The sequence below is a fragment of the Acipenser ruthenus genome, chromosome 8, assembly GCF_902713425.1.
Source record: "Acipenser ruthenus chromosome 8, fAciRut3.2 maternal haplotype, whole genome shotgun sequence".
Classification (NCBI taxonomy): Eukaryota; Metazoa; Chordata; class Actinopteri; order Acipenseriformes; family Acipenseridae; genus Acipenser; species Acipenser ruthenus.
In genome coordinates, this window is record NC_081196.1 from 6,501,591 (window position 1) to 6,523,410 (window position 21,820).

Consider the following 21,820-nt stretch of genomic DNA (forward strand, 5'->3'; position numbering starts at 1 on the left):
CTAGTGATTTACATGCACTCACTGAGGATTTCTGGAAAATGAATTCATTTTACACATTGCACATACATATGCTTGAAGTAAATACAATTCCTCCCCTCATGAACGCTGGATATGAGCAGGAGATGTGAGGTTTCTTATAGTCTGAGCTTTGGGATGGTTTCAAGTGTTTCCGAGAGACAGTAAATAAAGGATTTACATTTCATTTTGGTGGAAAACTGTGAGCTGTGAAAGAGACACAGAAATCACCAGGACAAATCCTTCTTCTCTGATCTGGATCCAAAAAGCCTTGCAGACCTTGGTAGCACATTTTAATCACTGCCACTTGAATCAATAGAAATGTCAACAGCTGCTGCGAATTGTGGCTATTGTGTTCTACACTTCGATTATGACAATTATGAGACGGCATAATTAATCCACAATATGGTCGCATAAAACACACAAACACATCTTTATCGTTTAAATCCATGTCATTGATATGTTAATGCTAAGTTAACATTCAAACTGGTTCTTGAGAGCATCTTACAAACAATGTTTTCTTCTGTTGTTGTTATGAGCTTAAAACATAAGGCTCCAGAACATTTTTTTTCCTTTTAGCTGCCAGACCAGTTGTTTTAATGAATGAAGGCAATGCCGCCAACTTACTTTGAGAAACTCCTTACTGTTTGGACCAAAACCTGTGAAAAATAACACCTTGTGTCAATTGTATTAAAAGCAGACTGCCCAAGGACTACTATTATTGCTTTTTACAAACACTTTTTTCTTTAAAAATAAACTTAATTCTTTTTATCACTGCTATAATGCGCCTTAAACAATCTTTGCAAGAATTAAATAAAACTCAATTCCATTGCAGCTCAGAGGCAGGTCTACTGCATGTGGAATTCATTTTCAGGGTGGGTAGTTTTCTTGCTTTCTATTTATTTTGATCCATGCCTGTCATAATAACAGTAAAAACTAATAAAGCTAATGGGAATATCAAGGTTATTGCATCCATTTATTTTCTCTAAGGGAATGCAATTGATTACCAGCTTGACTTGAAATGTTTTAGTAATTTCAAATTTATAGCCCAAAGAAGAGCCCTCGCTGAAACTAGTATTCATATGAGAATCATATCAATGTAAGTCACAAAGACATATGTCCCATGTACAGGATATGGCATTGATGTTCAGTACAGTACTGGGGTGAGAGGCTGTGAAGGGTGTTAAATTCAAGGTGAATTTGAATAGGAAGCCAGTTTTGATTGGTTGATCTGTCTGCCTTATGGGCTTGGAAATATGTCCATGCGTTGGTGTATAAAGATTTTCTATTGTATAGACTGCATATGCAACTTGTTGTCCACTGTACTGTACATCCTTTTAAACATGATGCAAAAACAATACGAATACATATTTTTTGTTAGTTTACAAGTTGGAAATAAATGATCCAGAAAATTAAGCAAATAACCGCATAAGATGTATGTTTCAATATGAATGCTACACTACAATAATGACACAGTACAGTGCTGTATGTGTCACAATATACAGACCACCATATATCAAGATGAATCTGATGCACTCCTTGGATAAGATTAAAATAATTTTAATGATTATCTTGTTAAAAGGCATATAAGAAAGAGATATGGTGGGAAATGTAATCCGACCAACAAAAACGTGGCCTTGATTTATCATTATCAAGCTCTGCTACGTAATCTGAAACGCGAGTCGGAAATCTTGTGCATGTACTGCAGCGCTAGCGTTATTGATAGGGTTAACTTTCAGCTTGGGGATACATTGCTGGAGCAGGAAGAGAGAGAGTTTTTTGATTAAGTCCCCCGCCACGGCCCCTCCATAGGTTCTGCTTCGAGCAGCAGGAGCATGATTAGGAGCAGAAACTAGCAAAAGACCAAATCAAGTGGTTCAAATTGCACATACTGTAAGCACATCAAACGGACACATTGATTTTAGAATTTCCAAATCTTTCATATTATATATATATATATATATATATATATGTATGTTCTGGATAATGTTAATTATCCTTCCTTGATTATGAAACATAAAAAATTAGATATTTACCTTCGCTAATAATAATAATAATAATAATAATAATAATAATAATAATAATAATAATACATGACACCACTTGGCTGTAATGTAGTAAATATAATAGAGTGATTAAAAAAAAAATACTGGCAAAAAAAGCATTAGAAGTGTAAAAAGAAGTTTAAAGGGACCTGGTGAAAATGCAGAACATGTGTGTGAAGCTGCATTGGAAATATTCAATCAGGATTAGAAATAGTAGTTTACTGCACTGTATTGAATTGACTTCAGTAATAAGATTTTGAAACTGTATCCACTATTTAGGACTGTAACCACACTACAGCCCTTGGCTAAGCCCATGGAATGATAAGAAACTAACAATGTATATATATATATACATATCGGAACGTTGGGCAGCTGGCTCTTTGAGCTAATATATATATACATACATACACACACACACACACACACACACACACACACACACACACACTGTATTATGGTCTTTATATACTGTGCCATGTGCTGTGCTTTCCTGTCAAGTCCTTTGTTCGTTCGTTTGTTTTTTTTTTTTTTTTTTTAGAACAACGAATCAGGCAGTCATGCTTTCACCTTCAGCACTGCTTCGGCACTTTGTCACATCTTACAGTGGAAGTGACTGAGTGTCCACACCTCTCTCACCTTACTCTTTCTCATAAATTAATAGCTGGAGACATATAACATTACCCTTTTTTTCTTTCATACTGGAGACAAACTGAAAATCTCCACATATCTTCTGCTGTCTGTGAAGAATGTGTCATGCAGCACCTTTGGAGGATTTGGGGTTATTCCTTTGTCCTCACATACAGCGATATGTCTTTAAACCACTGACATTGTGATTCATATTTCCTCTGGACCAAATGCTTGAGCTAAAGGACCAAATTCACTGCTATTCTCATATTCCTACCCTGACTCTTCACAGTATAAGATATCTACAAAATACTGGCTGAAAACAAGGGTCAGTAGGCCTAAGATAAGAGTCCATAACAGATTACTCTTAGCAGAAATGCATGTAACCTATAGGGTGCACTGTGCAGTCTTATGTACATGCAAAGCTGCTTTGCTCCTGGTAATTAAAATTGCAAAACACCATCTTTTATATATATATATATATATATATATATATATATATATATATATATATATATATATATATATATATTATCCTGCTGATCTGTTAAAGTCCCTGTGGTGTACTTATTGACTTCATCAAGCTGTTTCCAGAAAACCAAATAGATTCTGTAGTTACTGAACTGAATTTCCTCTGCAAAACACACACTTCTCCTATATATGATGCACTGTGAGAACCAAGTGCCTTGAAATAGGCTGTCAAGAAAAACTCTAAAATGTTGTCATTTTGCTTATTATATGGACTACCCAATAGCTAAACATATATTAGTGCAATGAGGCAAATGAGATGCAAACCTGTTTTACTATGACAACTGAATGAGTTTAAAGATGTTAAACACAACCAGGACACACAAATTGTTTGGGCCATTATGTTTGATGATATTTTCTACTATACATCTCAAACTGTATTAGGGGCAAACATGTTTAATTGGTTACTGTTGGTTTTGCTAATGAAACAGCTCTTAAGTGTTTTAGTATATTCTGATAATATTTCAATTTAATCTCTCACATTGTTTTTTTTAATACAAAAATCTGTCTAAAATAGTATAAATACTTAATGGTAATTAGCCCTTAACGGTAATCAAATGAAAAGCATAAAGGCACATCACATTTACTTGTGAAACTGTCAACAGACATCATCAAAATGGCAGCTGTGTTGATGGCATTTCTCTCACATAGAAATACTGTAATTTGCTCCAGTATTTGCAGTAATAGTATGGTCTGTCACAGCTGTGTAATGGCATAATGCAGTGTGTTTATCAAACCCTGTTTCATGTTTCCAAGAAAGAAGGCAGTGATAGATCATTTCCAAGTCCACAGACACAGGCAGAAGTTTTAACAGACACTTAATTCCAGCTCCCTCAGCTTTTCCTTGTTTGATGACCCCCCCCCCCTGCCTCCCACAGATGGAAAAGGTCAAGGCAGCAAACTAATCGTAAGGCTTGAGGGACCAGGGAAACCAGATTTGTGTCTTTTATCAGCCCTGGTTGACAATATGAAGGATATGAAATTCAGCTGATGGCAGGCTGTTCATATTATTTTTAATGCCTGAGAGACTTGGGTAATCAGTGCTGTTTCCTTGAAATCTGACATTAGCAATATATATTAGACAGAAGCACATTTCTATATTAATTCACAAGTGTTTGGAGACATGGTCAAACCAGCTTGTGTAATTAGTGTTGGAATCTGGGGTTTGGTTTATTCTCTTTTGGGTTAAAACAAATGACCAGAACTCTTTTTTTTTTTTTTTTTATTCAGGAATTAATGTGTCAAATTGATAGCCAAAATAAAAAGATTACAAATAGAAAAATCCCTCCTTCCCACAAGCTTGATATAAAGACCTCACAATTAAGATGACTGTCAGCCACTTTTCATTTTCATTCTGTATGGTAACCAGCTCTCACTTGAGGCTTTTGAGGATCATATGTGAGGGATTCTACTGTGTATATGCCCACACTCAGAAACCAACATCAGACTTTCACAAAACAGTGGTTTTCAGCACTTACTCATCCAGAGAAGTGCTGGGCTGACAATAGTGGTTGTTTAGCAGATAAACGAAGGCTGAAGGGAGCTAAAAGAAAATACAGCATCTATAGAAACCAACCTGAGGCTTTCACAAAAGTGTTTCTTATCACTTACCTAACCAGAGAGGTGGTGTGATGTCATTAGTGATTGTTGAGCAGATAAAAGAAGAATGAAGAGAGTTACTGTAGGAGAAGACAGTCTATCTGCTGAACTGAACTGTTCACTTGCAGAGAAGGCAAACTCCAGTTTTTAGTGCACATGGTTCAGTCAGGGGGTGCGATACTTTCAGTACTGATGATTCCAGGCCCTGGCTGGTTCTTTTGTGCTGGCTCAAGTGCTTGTGACAGCTTTCCACTGCTTTGGCAGTTACTTTGAATTAAAAATGTATTCCAAATGATCACGCTCATAACGTGTAGCCATTCTGATCAAGAGACACAGGCCTGTAAAACAACAGCTGTATTCTTCACTATCCCTGTTTAACTGTTCTTACACGGATTCCAGTATCAAAAATAAAATAAAAAGTATATTTGCAATGGTGGCACATCAACCCTTTTATGGACACATAATACATACTTTTTTCTTTTTTATCCATTGCTTTATATGGGGAAAATAACACTCATATGGGGCTATAATGCATTTGCACCTTCCATATCTCCCCATATAAACACTAGAAGAGTTTTATTTTTTATTTTTTATCCATCCCCCATATAAGGTTGCCATGCATGAAAGGGTTAAAGGGTCGAGATCACGAAATATGAATAAAACCCCTTTAATCTTGACGTCCAAACAATTAAACAGATGTTGTTTATTGGAATTTAGCCAAATGAAAGCTAACCAAACTAAGGCACTGTTAAGACTGCCGCCATCAAATTGATTGATTCTGCTCATTCACATCTGACACTTGTCTTGCTGTGTGATAGCCTCTCACTGGAGCAAAGGCCAGCACAATGCATACAGCATATAAATGTGAACTATACTCTGGGCACTGGTGGTAATAAAAGTATATGTTTATTGTTGCATGCTGTAAAACTTGAAATATTGACTTATTTATTTGTGAAATTTAGATAATAACAGTTTGGGGAATCTGTTTTCTGAAGAAAATATTCAATGCAACTGTCACACAAATATGAGACCGTGTAGGGCAGTTTAATATAGAATGACTTCATACCTGTAATATTACAATGCCAATACAGTAGTCTCCGGCTAAGAGAACACCCCTCGGGAAGCAATCGAAGCGTTCTCTAAGACGGAGTTAGCCACCAGACACAATATCAATCAAGAAAGAAAGAAATACATATGTATTACTTGTCATGACGCACGTGTATCAACATATAAAATTAACTAATAGGCAAGTGTATGTTAATGAACTACAATAATAATAAAGTAGCAGACAAACTGACGTTAATAAACTGTCAAACTAAATTTACACAGCGCCCCTACACACGTTAAAAAATGCAGCAGCAATATACAAGACATGTGGGTAGCCAGCTGGGCAAGACAGGGGGTAATGTGATCTTGTCTTTTACATCTGGTAAGGATCCTAGGAGTGGCATTTTGAACCAGCTGCAATCAGTTTATGGCATGTGACGGAAGACCACCATAGAGAGAGTTGCAGTAGTCGAGTCGAGAGGAGATGAATGCATGACAGAGTATCTCTGCATCTGGGATGGAAAGGTAGGGACGGACATTTTAGATGTTTCGGAGGTGGTAGAAAGAGGATTTGACTACAGAGGAGGCAGCAGCAGACATTTACCAAGGTTCAAGGTAGCAAAATTGAGATTCTTTAGTTGAGTTTTTGATCCTATTAGACAAAGTTCAGATTTGTTAGTGTTGAGCTGAAGAAAATTGGCAGACATCCAGGCTTTGATGTCTTGGATGCAAGCTGAGAGCCAGACCATGGCAGAGGGACATCCAGGGTCTAGTTTTAGGTAGAGCTGGGTGTCATCTGCATAGGAGTGAAACATGAGACTGTGTTGGCGGATGAGGTGACCCAAGGGAAGCATGTTGATGTTGAAGAGAAGAGGCCCAAGAACAGACCCTTGAGGGACACTGCTTCCATCATAGGAAACAGACTGCATGCGTCCAGATAGGTAAGAGGACTGCCAGGAGAGACAGGTTCCAGAGATCCCAGCATACTTCTGAAGGCAGTCAAAAAGAATGCTATGATCTATGGTATTAAAAGCAGCAGTTAGGTCAAGGAGGACAAGGACAGAGGGAGCAGCAGCATCAGCTTTAAGCAGGAGACCATTTACAATCCGGAGCAGAGCAGGTTCAGTACTGTGATGCGGCCGGAAACCAGACTGCAGAGATTCAAGCAGATTGTTAGTTTTGGAGCGAAAAGGAAGATTGGCTATGAACTACTTCATCCTGGCAGCAGCGAGCGCACGCCTGTAGCTACTGAGGTGATCGGTCCAGAGCTCTCTGTGAACTGTTAGTCCAGATGACCTCCATTTGCACTCAGACTTGCGGCAGGCAGACTTAAGCAGTCAACGTTCGAGGGTATACCATGGACAGTTGCAATGCTTCTTCACTGTTCTGGTTGTAAACGGGGCAACTTTCGTTATAAGCGGGGCATATTTCAAGTTAGCTATAACATTTGATAAGTAACTTGTACTGCAACTGTTTAAGAGCTGAAAACAAGTAAAAGGGTCTAATTAAGCAAATTATTAGTTCAATTAAGGGTCTAGTTAAGTAATTGAGAGCTTGGTTGGAATGAAAACCAGCAGCCACAGGGGGTACCCAGGACAGAGTTTGAGAAACCCTGAGCTACAGGAAGAGGAGGACTTTTACTTGACAAGAAATTTAATTTAAAAGGATAATTAAACATTTAACTAAATAATAAAAAAGGTCATAATAATCACAGATGTTAAAAACACATGTTCTGCAATAACCTTTTTCGTCAGGAACAAAGGAGTATTTTAGGAGCGTCACAATTACAGTCTGTGTAACCAATTACTGAATGTTTAAGAACTCTGACGTTTAAAAAATAATTTAATAGAAAAAGGAGAAGGGCACTGAACTGGTTACTTTCTAAACCCAGATGACCAGCTCACTTTGACCCTGCAGTCGGTTAGTCTTCACCCTCCTTTCACGTTACAGTTCATCAGTGCCAGTGAGTTGGCAGGCATCGTCCTTAGGTAAACTGTTCCCATCCTGCAAACATCTGGACATTCTGCTTCAATGCTGCTGTTGCTACACTGAATAAGGCCAACAATCGACATTCTGGTTTATATTTATCTACTGTACGCATCTACAACTCATGATGTGAATTACTCAGCTTTACTAAAACAAATGTAAGCCTCTGTTATGTTATTTCAGGGTACGGTCAGGTAATCCAGTCACTGTAATTGTGAATCACCATTAAAGTAATATTCAATTGAAATTGAGCAGCTGTAATGTAAAAGCACTATCAGCAGTAAGCCTGTTTTTGCATTTTATTTTTCCAGTCACACTTTCACATCAGTGCGATTGTACATTACGATGAATTCATGTTAATACTATCATACAGAGTGTTTGCTAATAAAATATTGAAGCACAGTTCAGTCTAAATGGTAAATCTGTGTATTGGGACACATTACTTGAAATAAATATACTTGTTTTTAATATACATAACATTTTTTTTCAATATCCCACAGTATGCTAGTGGTTGTGTAATGACTGCCAATTGAAATTGCCACCAGATTCATCAGGGCTCAACTGAGAGGTCACAGGCCAGATTCCAAAGGTCTGCACAGTTAGAATTAGTCTCTACATCTGGGCCTAATCTCAAAGCATTACATTCCAGTTCTTAAATGCCGAATAAGTCCAAGAATGCCCCCCCCCCCCCCCAAAGGAAATGTTATAATCCACATGATTTGAGTTTTGCAGAGGGAGGGGATTCCTGTACTATAGTCTTAAAAAATTTATACATTTACATTTTTCTTATACATTGTTACATAAAAAAAGATTAGTGACTTTGGAAGACATCTGTAAGAAATTCCAATAACAAAAGTCTTTAGAATGGTTCTTTATAGCCTAATACCAATATGACACAGTGGTATGGAATTTAATAGTGTCATATGAAGATGCCTCTTACACTGTCTAATTAGAGTAGTCATATGCACAGGAATATAGGATACAAGCTACAAGCTGCAAAAGGTATGCTGTTTGAGACTCATTTGCATTTTTGCATAGTATGCTCTGTTTTTGTACCAACTGCACTGACAGTAGATCCCCAATAACCCAACCTGTCATTGGAGAGCCAAATAGCTAATTGAAATATTTTAAAATCTGAAACTCATTGCTTCTATGGAGTCAGTTACTGCTTTCCTTTCTGATATGTTGCAGCTTGTTGTGCATGATAATGATGTTTTGTCAACTTATTAATCTGCTCAAAAGTTACTTTGCTAGCTGTCTACAAAGCAGCCTACAAGTGACGCTGATATTTTAACTGTGAACAGATGTCACAGCGTTTATCTTTAACTGAATGTAAGGGTTTATTAGGCAATGTAATGCAAATTAGGTGAGGTTTACTGTGCAGTACACAGGGCCTGGGGCAGTACGCTGTCAGACGTAAAACAGGTAGAAGCAAAGATTTAAGGTTGAAAGGCTTGCAGAAAATACTGAACTCAAACAATATTAACAAAAACAAATTGCTCGGTCAAGGTCTTACTGCTGCTGTTTCTTTTAATGAACTCAGCAGAAATGTAAAGACTGCAAAATAAAATTGTTAAAATAATAATTACAGACAATTAACAAGAAATTCATATTAGCCTACGTAAAAAAAATCAGATGATTAAAAGGGTAACACTTAATTAAGTTTATTACTGATAATTTGATCTTATCATTACACAAGGCAAACAGCCAACCATACTTTAACGTAATAAAAACAATACATGTTTTAGTATTTTACCTTGATGTATTTCAAGGTCAGGCAGTTACTATAGATCAATACACTACAAGATACTGTAATTAAATGTTATCTTTCACATATATACAAAAATTCTATAAAAAAATATACAGAAATTATTTTAATTATTTTACTTTAAGGTATATCCTGATATATACAGTTTGCTTTAGTTTTTCAGGGAGACTTTACCATCTACATGTTCAGAATATTTAATATGTCTGCAGTTTAATATCTTAAGTGTGTTTTGTATAATTCTCCATTACTCTCTTAGGCACATAATTAACAACCTTACAAATTAATCTCTAAAGTGAGTTTTTAGAAATGTTTTTGCCATTTTTTCCTCCCTCTGCAACTGTGTAAGTTTCAGAGAGATATGCCCCTTGTGGTAATTTCTAAAACCTCCAAATAAGCTTTTAGATGCAGAGCCAGTGGATTCCTGGAATAGTTAGGAAGCCTGGTAAGCATAATGATTGAAGAAATACAACTTTATGAAAGCGTAGAGGATATAAAGCATCCCTTTACGTCATGCAGTAATAATTTAGTTTTTCAATCAGCACATGTTGTGTAAGGAAATAACATGACCTACATGTAAAGGTGGAAAGACTACTAAGCCTGAGATTGGTGTGTGTTCATCAAAGCAGCAGGGGGAGGGGGGGCACAGTACAGCCTTTAAGAGGTAATAGATAAAAGCCCCTTTACATTGATTTGTAATTACAATTTATTGAACTAGTACAAACCAATATTTATTTTTTCAAAGCAAAAAGCAAAAATAAAAGCATGCTTAATCCATAAGACCCACTTGTCCTCTCTTGCTTTCAATGCTCTTCAAGCCTGATATCTGCTATTAGCTGTTGTCTAAATTGCTATTTCAGGTTTTTCACTCCTTCTTATTCGTATGATTCTGTATGACACACGCATCCACAATGTTTAGAATTCACATCCTAGCCTTGTATTTAATGTATTATGCCTGTATTTAATGTACTTGCATTGTTTTTACTGTTTGTATTTAATGTATTATGCATTGTTCCTCACTATCTTGTAAAGCGCTTTGTGATGGTGGTCCACTATGAAAGGCGCTATATAAAATAAATACTGATTGATTGAAAATTATTGATAGTCATTTACTTTTCTTCAGAAGGAATATGTAATTAGATGTATGTCATTTTCTAGCCAGATTTCTTCGACAGGGTTTTGACTGTTGAAAATTGATTACAATTGCTCTTCTTTAGATGAATCCTTTTCAATACAAACATTAGTACTACACTTTATATTAAACTCCCAATTCTGTCTTGGCACATCACTTTTCTGGACTTGAGAGAAGCCCAGTTAGATACATCATGGAAGGCACTCATGTAAGAGGTAATGTATTGTAAATCTGCCCATGTGCCGTGGATTCGTTATGACTAGCTCTGAAGCGGTTCTTTAATTCCCTTCCAGGTGTCCCCCAGGTTTCTGGCAAAGCAGCACACCCCAGCAGTTCCGCTGGCACTGAAACAAACTGAGGCACGCTCCCGAAACGAGAAGAGCCAATCACAAACCACAGGATGCTCTGTGCCTCCCTGCTAATTGTGGAGAGAGCGGCTTAAGAAGTGAACCATTCCATGATGGGGATCTGTGCACCTTGCCACAAGTCCAAGACAACTGTCGCCAAAATACAACACACCTAAACTACAGGTTCCAGCGAGAAGGGTTGAGGATTTATAACCTGGAATGCACTAAATTCAAAGCTGATATTCGAGGTAATGAAGACAAAAATGAGCAGATTAGGTGCCTTTTAAATGCTTTGAAAAGTACGAAGCTGGAAAAGAGCCAACATAAAAACAGACGTTTCAAAGCATCAATGCCACATACGCAACCAAGCAGACTGTCTTAACATTTAAAATGTGAAAAAATCCCGTAAAGATTTGATTAGGTTTGCATTTTTGCAAAAGTCCTTGGTAGCTCACCTTTTGCTTGCACATTACAGTTCTGCAATGTATGCCAGGTACAGCAGAAGATCAAACCTAATGAAATTATGTGTAACTATTTATACTGATTCCTATTAATCATGGAAATGTCAGATTAAAATACATTTACAGTGTTAAATTAAATTAATAATAATAATATTAGCATACCCATAGAGCAAGAGCAGGTAAGTAAAATGAATTAAACATGAAATAAAAGCTCAATAGGAGACTGCTGATGAAGACACCAGTCTGCTAAATAAACAAATGAAAAAGTACAGAATTGTTTCATGTCTATATATATATATATATATATATATATATATATATATATATATATATATATTTTTTTTTTCAATCTCAGCATCAAATGAAATTAACCTCCACAAATCCTGCGTCTAGCTTTGTACTCTGTTTTGAAATGATAGAATTGGCAGCATCAATAGAGGTACTCGTTTTGCTATTTTAGAGCTATTTTAAGAATCACAGATCCACGTGTGTTGGACTTTAAATGTAGATATTAAACGAAGTGGCACAAGTAACATGAATAATTTATATGCAGTTATGTCAATATTAGAAAAGCATTTAAACTGTGTTTTTTTCACATTGTATAACGCTCTGGTGCTGTGTGGTTGTTTTATTAAACATATTTCGGTTCAATTTGAAAATATATTGTACTTGTCTAGTTTCACTAGAATGGAATCGGATTTGTTATTGGTTTTTACATTTCTGTATACCAGCAAAGTCAAGCCAGGCTCTCCTACCCTTCTCCCTGCCAATGAACTCAACCATGCCCTAGTTGAGAGGGTAGTTCAGTCTCCAAGCCTTTCAGAGGGAACCTAGCATTGCATAAACATAGCAGGCCAGTGACCTGAACCAGCCTAGTCACGGTAAGGTAAGCTTGAATAAAGCCAAGACTACCTGTCGAGGTTGTCAACTGACTCCAATGATGTAGAGATTAACAAGCAAACCATCGTTATAATAAAATCCTTATTTACTGTATCACAGTATATGATTGAGATGACCTGGCCATCTGGGTTATGAGCATTTGAAACTACCTAGGCAAGGAATGAAGGAATGAAGAATTATCAGTAGACCACCAAAGAGTAAGTCATGTTTTTTTACATAGTAGATGTAAAAAATCCTTTCCACCGCTTGCTGTAATGTTACTGGAATACTAAGCCAGCCCTTCTAGTACCAGTGTTAACTTAGTTGATGAAATTAGTGATGAAAATATTCATCGACGAGGTGTTTTTTATATTTGTCAACGATGACTATGAGTGGACGAAAGCATGATGATGACTATGACTATGACTATGACTGCACACCAAAATGCTAATCATGACTGACGAAATTAACTAAAGGACGAAGATGCAGAGTAAGAGTGAATACACACAGAAAGCAAACAGCGAGAAAAGAAAAACCTATTGAATTGATTAAATTAATAGACACAGCAAGCAAGCTTCACGCAACGTGTGCATTGGCAGTTAATAAATTAGTAACACAATGTTTAAAACAAGAAGCTTAAGGTGTATTGTTTGTTCTTACAACAATATGAATATGCAGTCTATTTTTCTAACATTAAGTAAAGTAGCTTCAGTATGCTTAGAGGACTAACAGTGGACTAAGTTGACAAAATTATTGACCATACACTAAGACACTGGCTAAAACCAACACCTAATGACTAAGAGTGGACTACATTTGTGACTGCTTTAGTTGACTAGACTAAGAGAATGACTAAATGAAATCGTCAGTCTAAGACTAGACTACAAGTCTACAGGTTGTGACTAAAATAAACAATGCTGACTAAATTAACACTGCCTTCTACGTGCAATTCAATAACATTTTTCATTTCAGGAGCACATTTCATGACAGAACGCCTCAAAGCATTATATATTAGACAGCTTACTGTACAGTATTAGCAGGGTGAATCCTTAACTGTAAGAGACAATAAGAACAGGCATGACTGAACTTACTGTCTAGAACTGAACTCCACAAAGTACCCTCGGCTTTCCTATTAAAGGGAATGCCATAGCTTTTAGGATAGTATAAATGCATCCCTTCTTACCGTTCTCCGTGTTGTCATGCTCTGTGTCTGTAAGCGTGAGGTTGGAATTGGCTCGACTAGACAGACAGGAGCTGCGTCCTGATTTGGCGCTGCGCACCCACATCCTGACTCCGTGATCAGGGGACGTGATGCCGTCTGTCTCGGTGTCTGCGTCTGAGCCGGCACTGATGGAGTAACCGCGATGAGGAAGTCCGATGTCTGTCCGGTAGCCTGTGCTGTGTGGAGGCAATACCTCGCCGAACCCCATGTCTCTCAGAGAGAAATCAGCTGCTGGGCGGGACAGAGAAAACCAATATGGTTTGGATATAATGCGAGAGAACAGAACAGTACAGCCAGCAAAAAATATTAATACTGCAGGAATCAATTTCAACAAACACACACAGGCATATCCACTAAGAGTTTATGAGGGCCTTCTAGTTTTGTTAGCTGTTGAAATGAAAAAAAAAATAATAGACTGACAGACGAGTGTGCCTTGGAGCTATTTGTTTCTGAATTTCCTTTATATTTTATATCAGCTCATTTCAGAATTGTGTGATTCTGCATTTTGCTGCACGCAAATCTAGTAATGGTCTGGCATCCTCTCACACAGTATTGTAGTTTGTCTTGCTTTTGGATTAAAATTGTTCCAAGGTAACAATGATATAAATAAATAATAACGAAAATAAAAAATATCCACATAAATAAATCAGAGTCTGTTATTGTCAAGGCGTGTAGTGAATGTCAAAACAAATGCCCTGAGGTTGAAAAATGATTCATGGCCATGACTGGCACAAGCCTAATACACGATTTGATTAAAACTAAAGAAATGTACTGTTCGGCAAAACAAAAAAGTTTCTTTAGTTAAATACTAAGATTGTATGACCGAGCGATGACCGTAGGGATGATCTAGTATATAATTGGACAATCCTCAAATGAAAACAGACCCTGTACTCAATTCAATGTGGTCTAAGGTTCAAATGAAAAAGCTCCCCCAATGCACCTCAACATAGACCTGCATAACATCCCCTACCATTATGTCTTAAACTGCCAATCATGACAAACTCAGTTTAGTGACCAGGTTTCTCTCAACACCAGAGAGTATCCCTACCTCATAAGAACCACTGTGGGCTCTGTAGGATTTAGGACTGTATGTTGCTGGCTCAGAGATACTCCTATGAACATGTGTCCAGGATATTGCTCAGCACTTCAGTAACAAGCAAAAACCCAGGACTACTGTGTTATCCTTATTGTCTTTCATAATCCCCTGCTCTCAGCGACACTAAGCAGGGTTAGAAACTCACAATCGCCCAAGGCAAATTAAATCTGATGAGGACTAGTTGATGTCTGTGTTTCAGTGGTCCTCTGGGCATGTACTGAAAACAAATGCACACACACACATGCACAGTGTTGCGTTAAAAAATGCAGGAAAGTAAATTTTCTAATGGGGTGTAACAGTGGTGAATAAGCATTCATAATGCTTACAAAACAGTCACTCGGAACTGAAACCTCCCTTCATCTCCCCTGCAGTGCCAACCCCACTTACTGACGTTTTACGTTTGTGTTCTCCCTCTGCGTGGGATGCAAAGTTTATTGGGGTGTTTGAATCCACTGAAACACGTTGCATCTTTGAAGTGTAAAGTCATTTTACAAAAATGTGGAGATTTATACTGGGTTGTGACCTCGCCACCACAAAAGAAAGACTGAAGATGTCATTAGCAAAGGGGGCCGATTGTACCAACGAGGTCAAAAAATAGGCCATGTTTTATTAAACATTTTAAAACTAATAAAATAAACAATTACCATTTATCGTAATATGTTTCTTAAAACATAATAATACAATATATTTATAATAAAGTTGAGTTCTTACCTATAAACAACAGTAACACATTTAAAGTTTGAGACTGTCTGTAGCTTGGTGTTGTTTACATTATCGTCAGCATACTTCAGGATTTTTAAGTGTTTTTTAAAAACACACTTTTCTTATACCAATACAGTACTGGTGAGCGATAATAAGTTAGTATGAAAACCAGGCTTAATCACTGATAATAGGTGCACAGGCGGTGATTCCGTGAGTGCTCGGGGGCTCAAGCACCGATGGGGGAAAATAAGGTCCCGCATGGCGCAAATAAATCACCTGTTCTGTCAAAATACTAGTGCGGATGCTTCACAATTAGAACAGTTATTACAGCGTTTAAAAAGTAAAACATTCACTGGCGACACTGACAAACCGGAAGGCGATCCTTCACATATTCAAATCCATTTATACAAGGTCTCCCAGCTTTCTTGAAAAGATCTGCGTTTCCCTCTTTTGTATTTGTTATGATCTCATTAGTATCCGACCTAGCAGATTTAGTGCCCGTCAGTTCTGGCAGATTCTACTATTGAAGCAGTTTTCTCCCACTGCTAATTGGGACTTTAGTACGGGAGTACATTAATTATTATTGGTAGTGATTCATAGTTATGTAACCACTCACAGACTGTAACCCCCAACTCCACAAACCAGCCAGCATTTTTGTAAACAGCAACACATGTAATGAATAATAATAACAAAGAAAAAAAAATTGTGTGTCAATTTCAGGAGGAGCTTCGTGGTCGGCAAGGTGACACGGCTGAGAGAATTTCTTTCCTCTGTCGTCCCGTCTGGTGCTGTCAGTTTCTCAGCACACAACAGTAGTCGCTCAGTAACGAGGTACAAACAGATGATTGATCGATCTGTAGAAACGTTTACTAAGGTGTTACTTTGTTGAAAATAAATAAATAAATAAATAAATAAAATCTAAATTTATACGTTTTTTTTTTATTTAAATAAAATGTAAGCCTATTTGTAGGGACCCCAACTGTTGTTGATTCCAACTTAGGCACTTCACACAAGTACTAGTACGTTTACATCAGGACTAGCAAGTTTCAATATTGTTAGTTTTTAAGTTAAGTGTTTTTTTTTCATATTAACTAATTCTGTAGCTTTAATTCAAGGCTATGTCGAAACAATAAAGAGTGAAAAAACAAACTTTCACACATTGCTAGATTAACCATGAAAATTAAGCTATCACAAACTGAATCGTTTACTGTTTCCATCTACATAAGGCAAAAACGAGGTTTTGTCACCACAGCAGGTTATTAAATCCCCTATTCCCTTCTAAACAAGATTTTTTTTACATCGTGCAGACTCTACAGCATGTGGGCTGGTTAACAAGTATACATTAGCTATGGACTTTTAATTTCCATACTGCAATTGTGAAATTTTGTATTTGTTCAGCAATGATGCTGATCGATTTTCAGTCACTTTGTTTTAGGCCAGACTTAAATCTACAAGGGGAAACAATTTGAAGCCTGTCATAAAGCCATTAGTGGCAGCATTCTGTTTCAGAAAATAATCAGGCAAATTGATAGCAACCCCCTTCACCCCCATCCCTCACCCCTCCCCGAAACTGTATTATTTGTATAAAGAATACTCTGTGTCACGTCTAACCTATTTAACATACTGTATTATGATTGATATCTATCATTCTCTATTGTGCTTTCTGTCTTTTTCAACCACTTCTAAATATCTGTCGTGGTTTGAAAAAGGACCATTAGAGGTTTGCAGCTGTAATTCCCATCCCCTCTGGCACAGTTGCAGAGGGGAAGTAAGCACAGTGAATGATGAAAGCAAAAACAATATGATGGAGACCACACTTACCAGGATGATAACAGGTAAGAAATGACATATTTAGAAATTGTACATGGCATATTATCCCATTAATTCAGAAGAGAAAACACACCCACTCTTCTTATGAATTTTGCATGTCAATCTAGTAAATATTAGTAGCTGCAGTTATACACATGCATGGGATTTTTCAAAATTTCTGTAGTGGTTTGAAAAATGACCACTAGAGGCGTGCAGCTGTGCAGAATGCCTTATTCTCTCTTTTTATGCTGATGCTCCTGGACTCATGTGCTTTTAACCAAACCCACTACAACCCTTGTTCCTACTGGACCAACAGTGTATAAAGTCCTGTCCTTCCTTTGCCCTCTCAAGGACAGGTTTGGAAACTTCTGGCATTCACAGTACAGTCCTGTATCCCTTGAAGTCATTCACAAATGCTGCCTTAAAAGTAGCACCTAGTTTTTTTATGAATCACAAATCAGAGAAACTGTATTTAAAAAGGCTAAAACTCCCTTAAATCAGCAATGCTTGTGATGTTTTTAATGATGTTCCATCAGTGCAAAAAGAATGCCTTATTCTCTCTGTAGGTGGGGGACGCTTAGCATTATAATATCTGCACTATTGTTTATAAACACATTGAATGTAGCAGGTCTCTGGGTCCAATGAATTAATTATATTTATGTTTAAACAGAAAAGAAAAGCGTTGAGAAGCAAACTTAAAGCAATATGAATTGTGACTCTCATCAGAATTTTTTTTTTATGGCTTTATCTCTATCCCGGTTTTGCAGGTTAGTTTCCTGACTTATCTGACAGGTTGTTAATGCCTCTCTAGACTACACTGAGTAAAGAAAAAAAAAGGACAAAGGATACAGGAACTGAGATCTGCTGATACTTGTATTTACTGAGTAATTGTCTTTAAGTAGTATTTGTTGGCAGGTATTACATAAATCAAAAAACACACCTATTTATTAATGTGTTGGCTTCAAAACAAGAAAATCTGCCCTTCCCTCACCTTTACAATGGCCAATCAATGGCATTTAACTCCTGTGGAAGCAACTTTTCCTCTCACCCAGGGCACTGAGATTTCTACTGTCGTACTGCCATACGGAGGCCATAAATTGACAATGAAAATATGTTGCAAAACTATCAAATCGAAGTGATTCGTCACGTAAACGTGACCTTTCCTTAACCCTAACATGAGCTACCGCTGTGGAAACTGGGATATTTATTTCTTTGTCAAGTTTAATCAGAGATAACACCTTGCCCAGGGCTACAATCCCACAATTCACTGCAGAGATGACACATGTTTAAGGAAACTAAGGAAAGTGAAAGAAAATAAATCCTATCAAAAGGATAAAATAATGGTAACACAAATAATCTCTTCTCAAATATCAATTCATTTGTGTCAGTTTGATCACAAGTTTGATATTAAATAACAATGATTGATAACAATACTCAATAATTGTGTAAAAAGGGAAACCGAGGCACCACATTGTTTTGTGTTGAGTAATTAACACGTTTTATTCCATTTAATACTGAATAACTTTACATTTCTTAAAGGCAATTATTGACACACTAATATTTATGTTTCTTCAAAAAGATTTTAACAGCACCTTAAAACAATAAAACTGAAAGAAAATATTTTTTTATTTTTGCTCTTCCCCATTCTTGAAACCTTTTTTTTTTCCCTTGGTATTACAATTAACCTTGTCTTCTGGCATCCTCAAGCAACTTCAAAGTCATTTTCATAATTTCTCTTGCAGGATGGCTCCCCATCGTTTGAACAACACCAGCACTATAAAGAATTGAGATGAGATGTATGCAAGCAACAACAACATTCACCCCCTACCTCCCTCTGAAACCAAGCTGGATATCTCATGAATAATGAAAAATGATTGCCACAATTAACTGCAAATCTAATTCTTTATATTAAATGCCACTGGATGCATTGATTGTCAAGCTGCATGCTCAGCGTGCCCTTTTAAGCAGAGGGAACTCAAGACGGTCAATACCGGGAGCCAATAAACATATCAACTCTTTTTTTTTTTTTTTTTTCCTCTCAGACCTATTCGAGTTAAACTAGCTGCATTTGTGTTTATTTATTGTCAATTGCATGTTGGATTAACCTATTTATTGCTGACTTACAGGATATGTCAGGGCTGTTTTCCTTAGGCGCTTTCCAATTGCTGGGTGACATCACCTCAAACCGATGACAAATGGCCTCTTCAATAAATCACTGGCACCACTGCTAGCTCCCTAAACTTTTGAAGATTCTACTAGAAGTTCACATTTTACTAGAAGTTTACATTTCCCCAACTGCATTGGCTTCCACTCCAAGATTCAAAATTTTTTTTTCGGGTTATTTTACTTTATGGCAGTCCCTAGTTATTCCCTCTTTCACGGCAGGTAAGCTGGTTACTCCTCATACTCATTGCATATGAGGTGTGATTGTCACAAGGGCAGTGGGAATAGATTCACAGCAAGCATTTACAATAAAGAATGAATCTGTTGAAGGAACTGTACAGTACTGCATGTTAACTGACCCCCCCCCCCCCCAACTCCCCATGAAAAGTCACATGGGATACCTTAACTCTTTTAGTCCTACAGTATTAAAGCCTCGAGTTACAAGACTCGTAATTCCGTTTCGTCCATTCTGCAAAACTGCAAAAGAAATAGAGACAGTGCCGACAAATGGCCAGTAGCTCACAATAACTCAACCATATTCATTCAGATTTTACTTGCCTTGTTGAGAAAGCTACTTTAGCAATAATAGTCCCTTATTATCTAAAGTTTTTGCTTTTCACATGTGATCAGTTTACCTTGTCTGCAGTACTCGTCTGACTCCTGGTGAACCATGTCTTTGACCCGAGTCCCGTAGGCCAGTCTTGAGTCCTGGTCGTAGGCTTTGAGCGTTTCGCTGGAGCTGTAGGATTTGGGGTGGAGCTTGCTGTCCTCGTTCTCCACAGAGGAGTTGGTGTAGCGTCGTTCTGTGTCGCGCCGTGCTGTTAGAGACCTGTAGGGTTTTCGTTCCTTCACATCCATGGCTGTCTTGTCTGTGTTTTCCACATTAAAAATTGGTGCTAGAGGAAAATCAGCCCCAAAAATTCTGTAAAAAAAAAAAAAGAACAAAAAATGAAGGTTTTGTTTATCTGTTTAAAAAAACTAAATGTTTTAGCTTAGCTTGAGTGACATGATGTAAACAGGTAAATAGCCAAATCCATACAGGTGCATCACCAAATTTGACAGGTGAACCTTCAAGCTAAAGGACCAAAACCACCTCATAACAAGTACTTGTGTTTACATGGTGTGACCGGATCCTCTTAAGTCAGGTGTTGAATAGTACTGTCTAGCATACACTCACCCAAAGGTCGCAGCATCTAGCATACACTTTAACTCACTCAAAGGTCGCAGAAAAAGCATTAGGCTTTTTTCAAACAGTAGATAAACAGACCATCAAAGGCAGTCTGGAAGAATATAAACAAGGTTCTTAGTAATGTTAATGCACCATTTGACAGTTTCCATTACAGACATGGCTAAGCTGTGTGCATCCTTCCAATCTCTCTATTTTCTACCAGGTTATGTATATACCTATACCTGAAAAATAAGCGACATAGTAAACTAAAACAAGAAAGCGAACTGGGAGACAAGCAATCCATTTATGTGACATTTACACACGCTTTAATAAAAAGAGAGCGCAGAATGACTGTGTTAATGAGTTTGTCAGAGCACTGTGCTTTGCTGGACAGACACTGTTTATTGCAGAAAGGTATTTATTGGTGACTTTGTGCGACAGTACTGTCTATCCATCAGCTAAAACACTGCCTTAACCTGACAATCTTAAATCGTAAATATTTGACAGAAAATGGTGATGCTTTAGTTGGTAAACTTATATGGAATGCATTGATGTAAATGTCCAGTGTGATTTTTGATGCATCTCCCGATGGCTTGCACCACCCAGTTCTATCAATTTTCTTTTCTTTTTATGATTTCAAGGCGAACAAACCTGGCTTGTTTTGTGCTGATGTCATACCTTCTGTAGATACTATTCAGCACAGCGATTGCCCAAACATTTCTCAAAATACTAGCTAACTTGGGAAAATGTGGCTTCAACTTGCACAGATTCTGCTCATCATACATGCCAGGGACATTATTAATCAGAAACCAGAACTGCTATGCATATTCCACATGTAAAGTGTGTATACTAAGATTGTTCCCCCTACGATTTTTACCGATGTTTCAATTAAAAACTTTTTTTTCGATTTTATCCCTATTTTAATATATGTAAAATAAATTCCCGAATTTTTTTTAAAGATAAAAACCGAAAACACAGAACACTAAGCATTCTTTACAGAAGAGCACATACGTTTTACTGGTAATATGTATTATCAAATGTGAGTCAACAGAATTTACATTGGTGTTGAAAAAGTGTGTTAAATAAATACCTAAAGCTGCATGTCTTAAAATAAACACTTATTCAGAGCTGGGAAGTGTCCACATTTACCATATGCAATCAATGCATTTAACTAAAATAAGAAATGCCGATAGCAAACGCTAATAATGTATTCTACACTGGCTTCACAATCGTAG

The 21,820-nt window shown here is 37.2% G+C and overlaps 1 protein-coding gene across 15 annotated transcripts in view; it reads right to left on the minus strand.

The window, feature by feature from the left end:
• Nucleotides 1–21,820, minus strand: part of LOC117405505 (teneurin-4) — a 187,493-nt gene that overhangs the window by 108,007 nt on the left and 57,666 nt on the right. For 14 of the 15 annotated variants that reach the window (XM_059028299.1, XM_059028304.1, XM_059028302.1 and 11 more), the window contains exons 2-3: nucleotides 20,053–20,339; nucleotides 13,609–13,878 (exon numbers count right to left, since the gene is read on the minus strand). In XM_059028299.1, the coding sequence (XP_058884282.1) occupies nucleotides 13,609–13,878; nucleotides 20,053–20,275 (493 nt within the window). In that variant the 5' untranslated portion in view covers nucleotides 20,276–20,339. The remainder of the gene's footprint in view (nucleotides 1–13,608; nucleotides 13,879–20,052; nucleotides 20,340–21,820) is intronic. The other variant, XM_059028289.1, reaches the window with a different exon arrangement.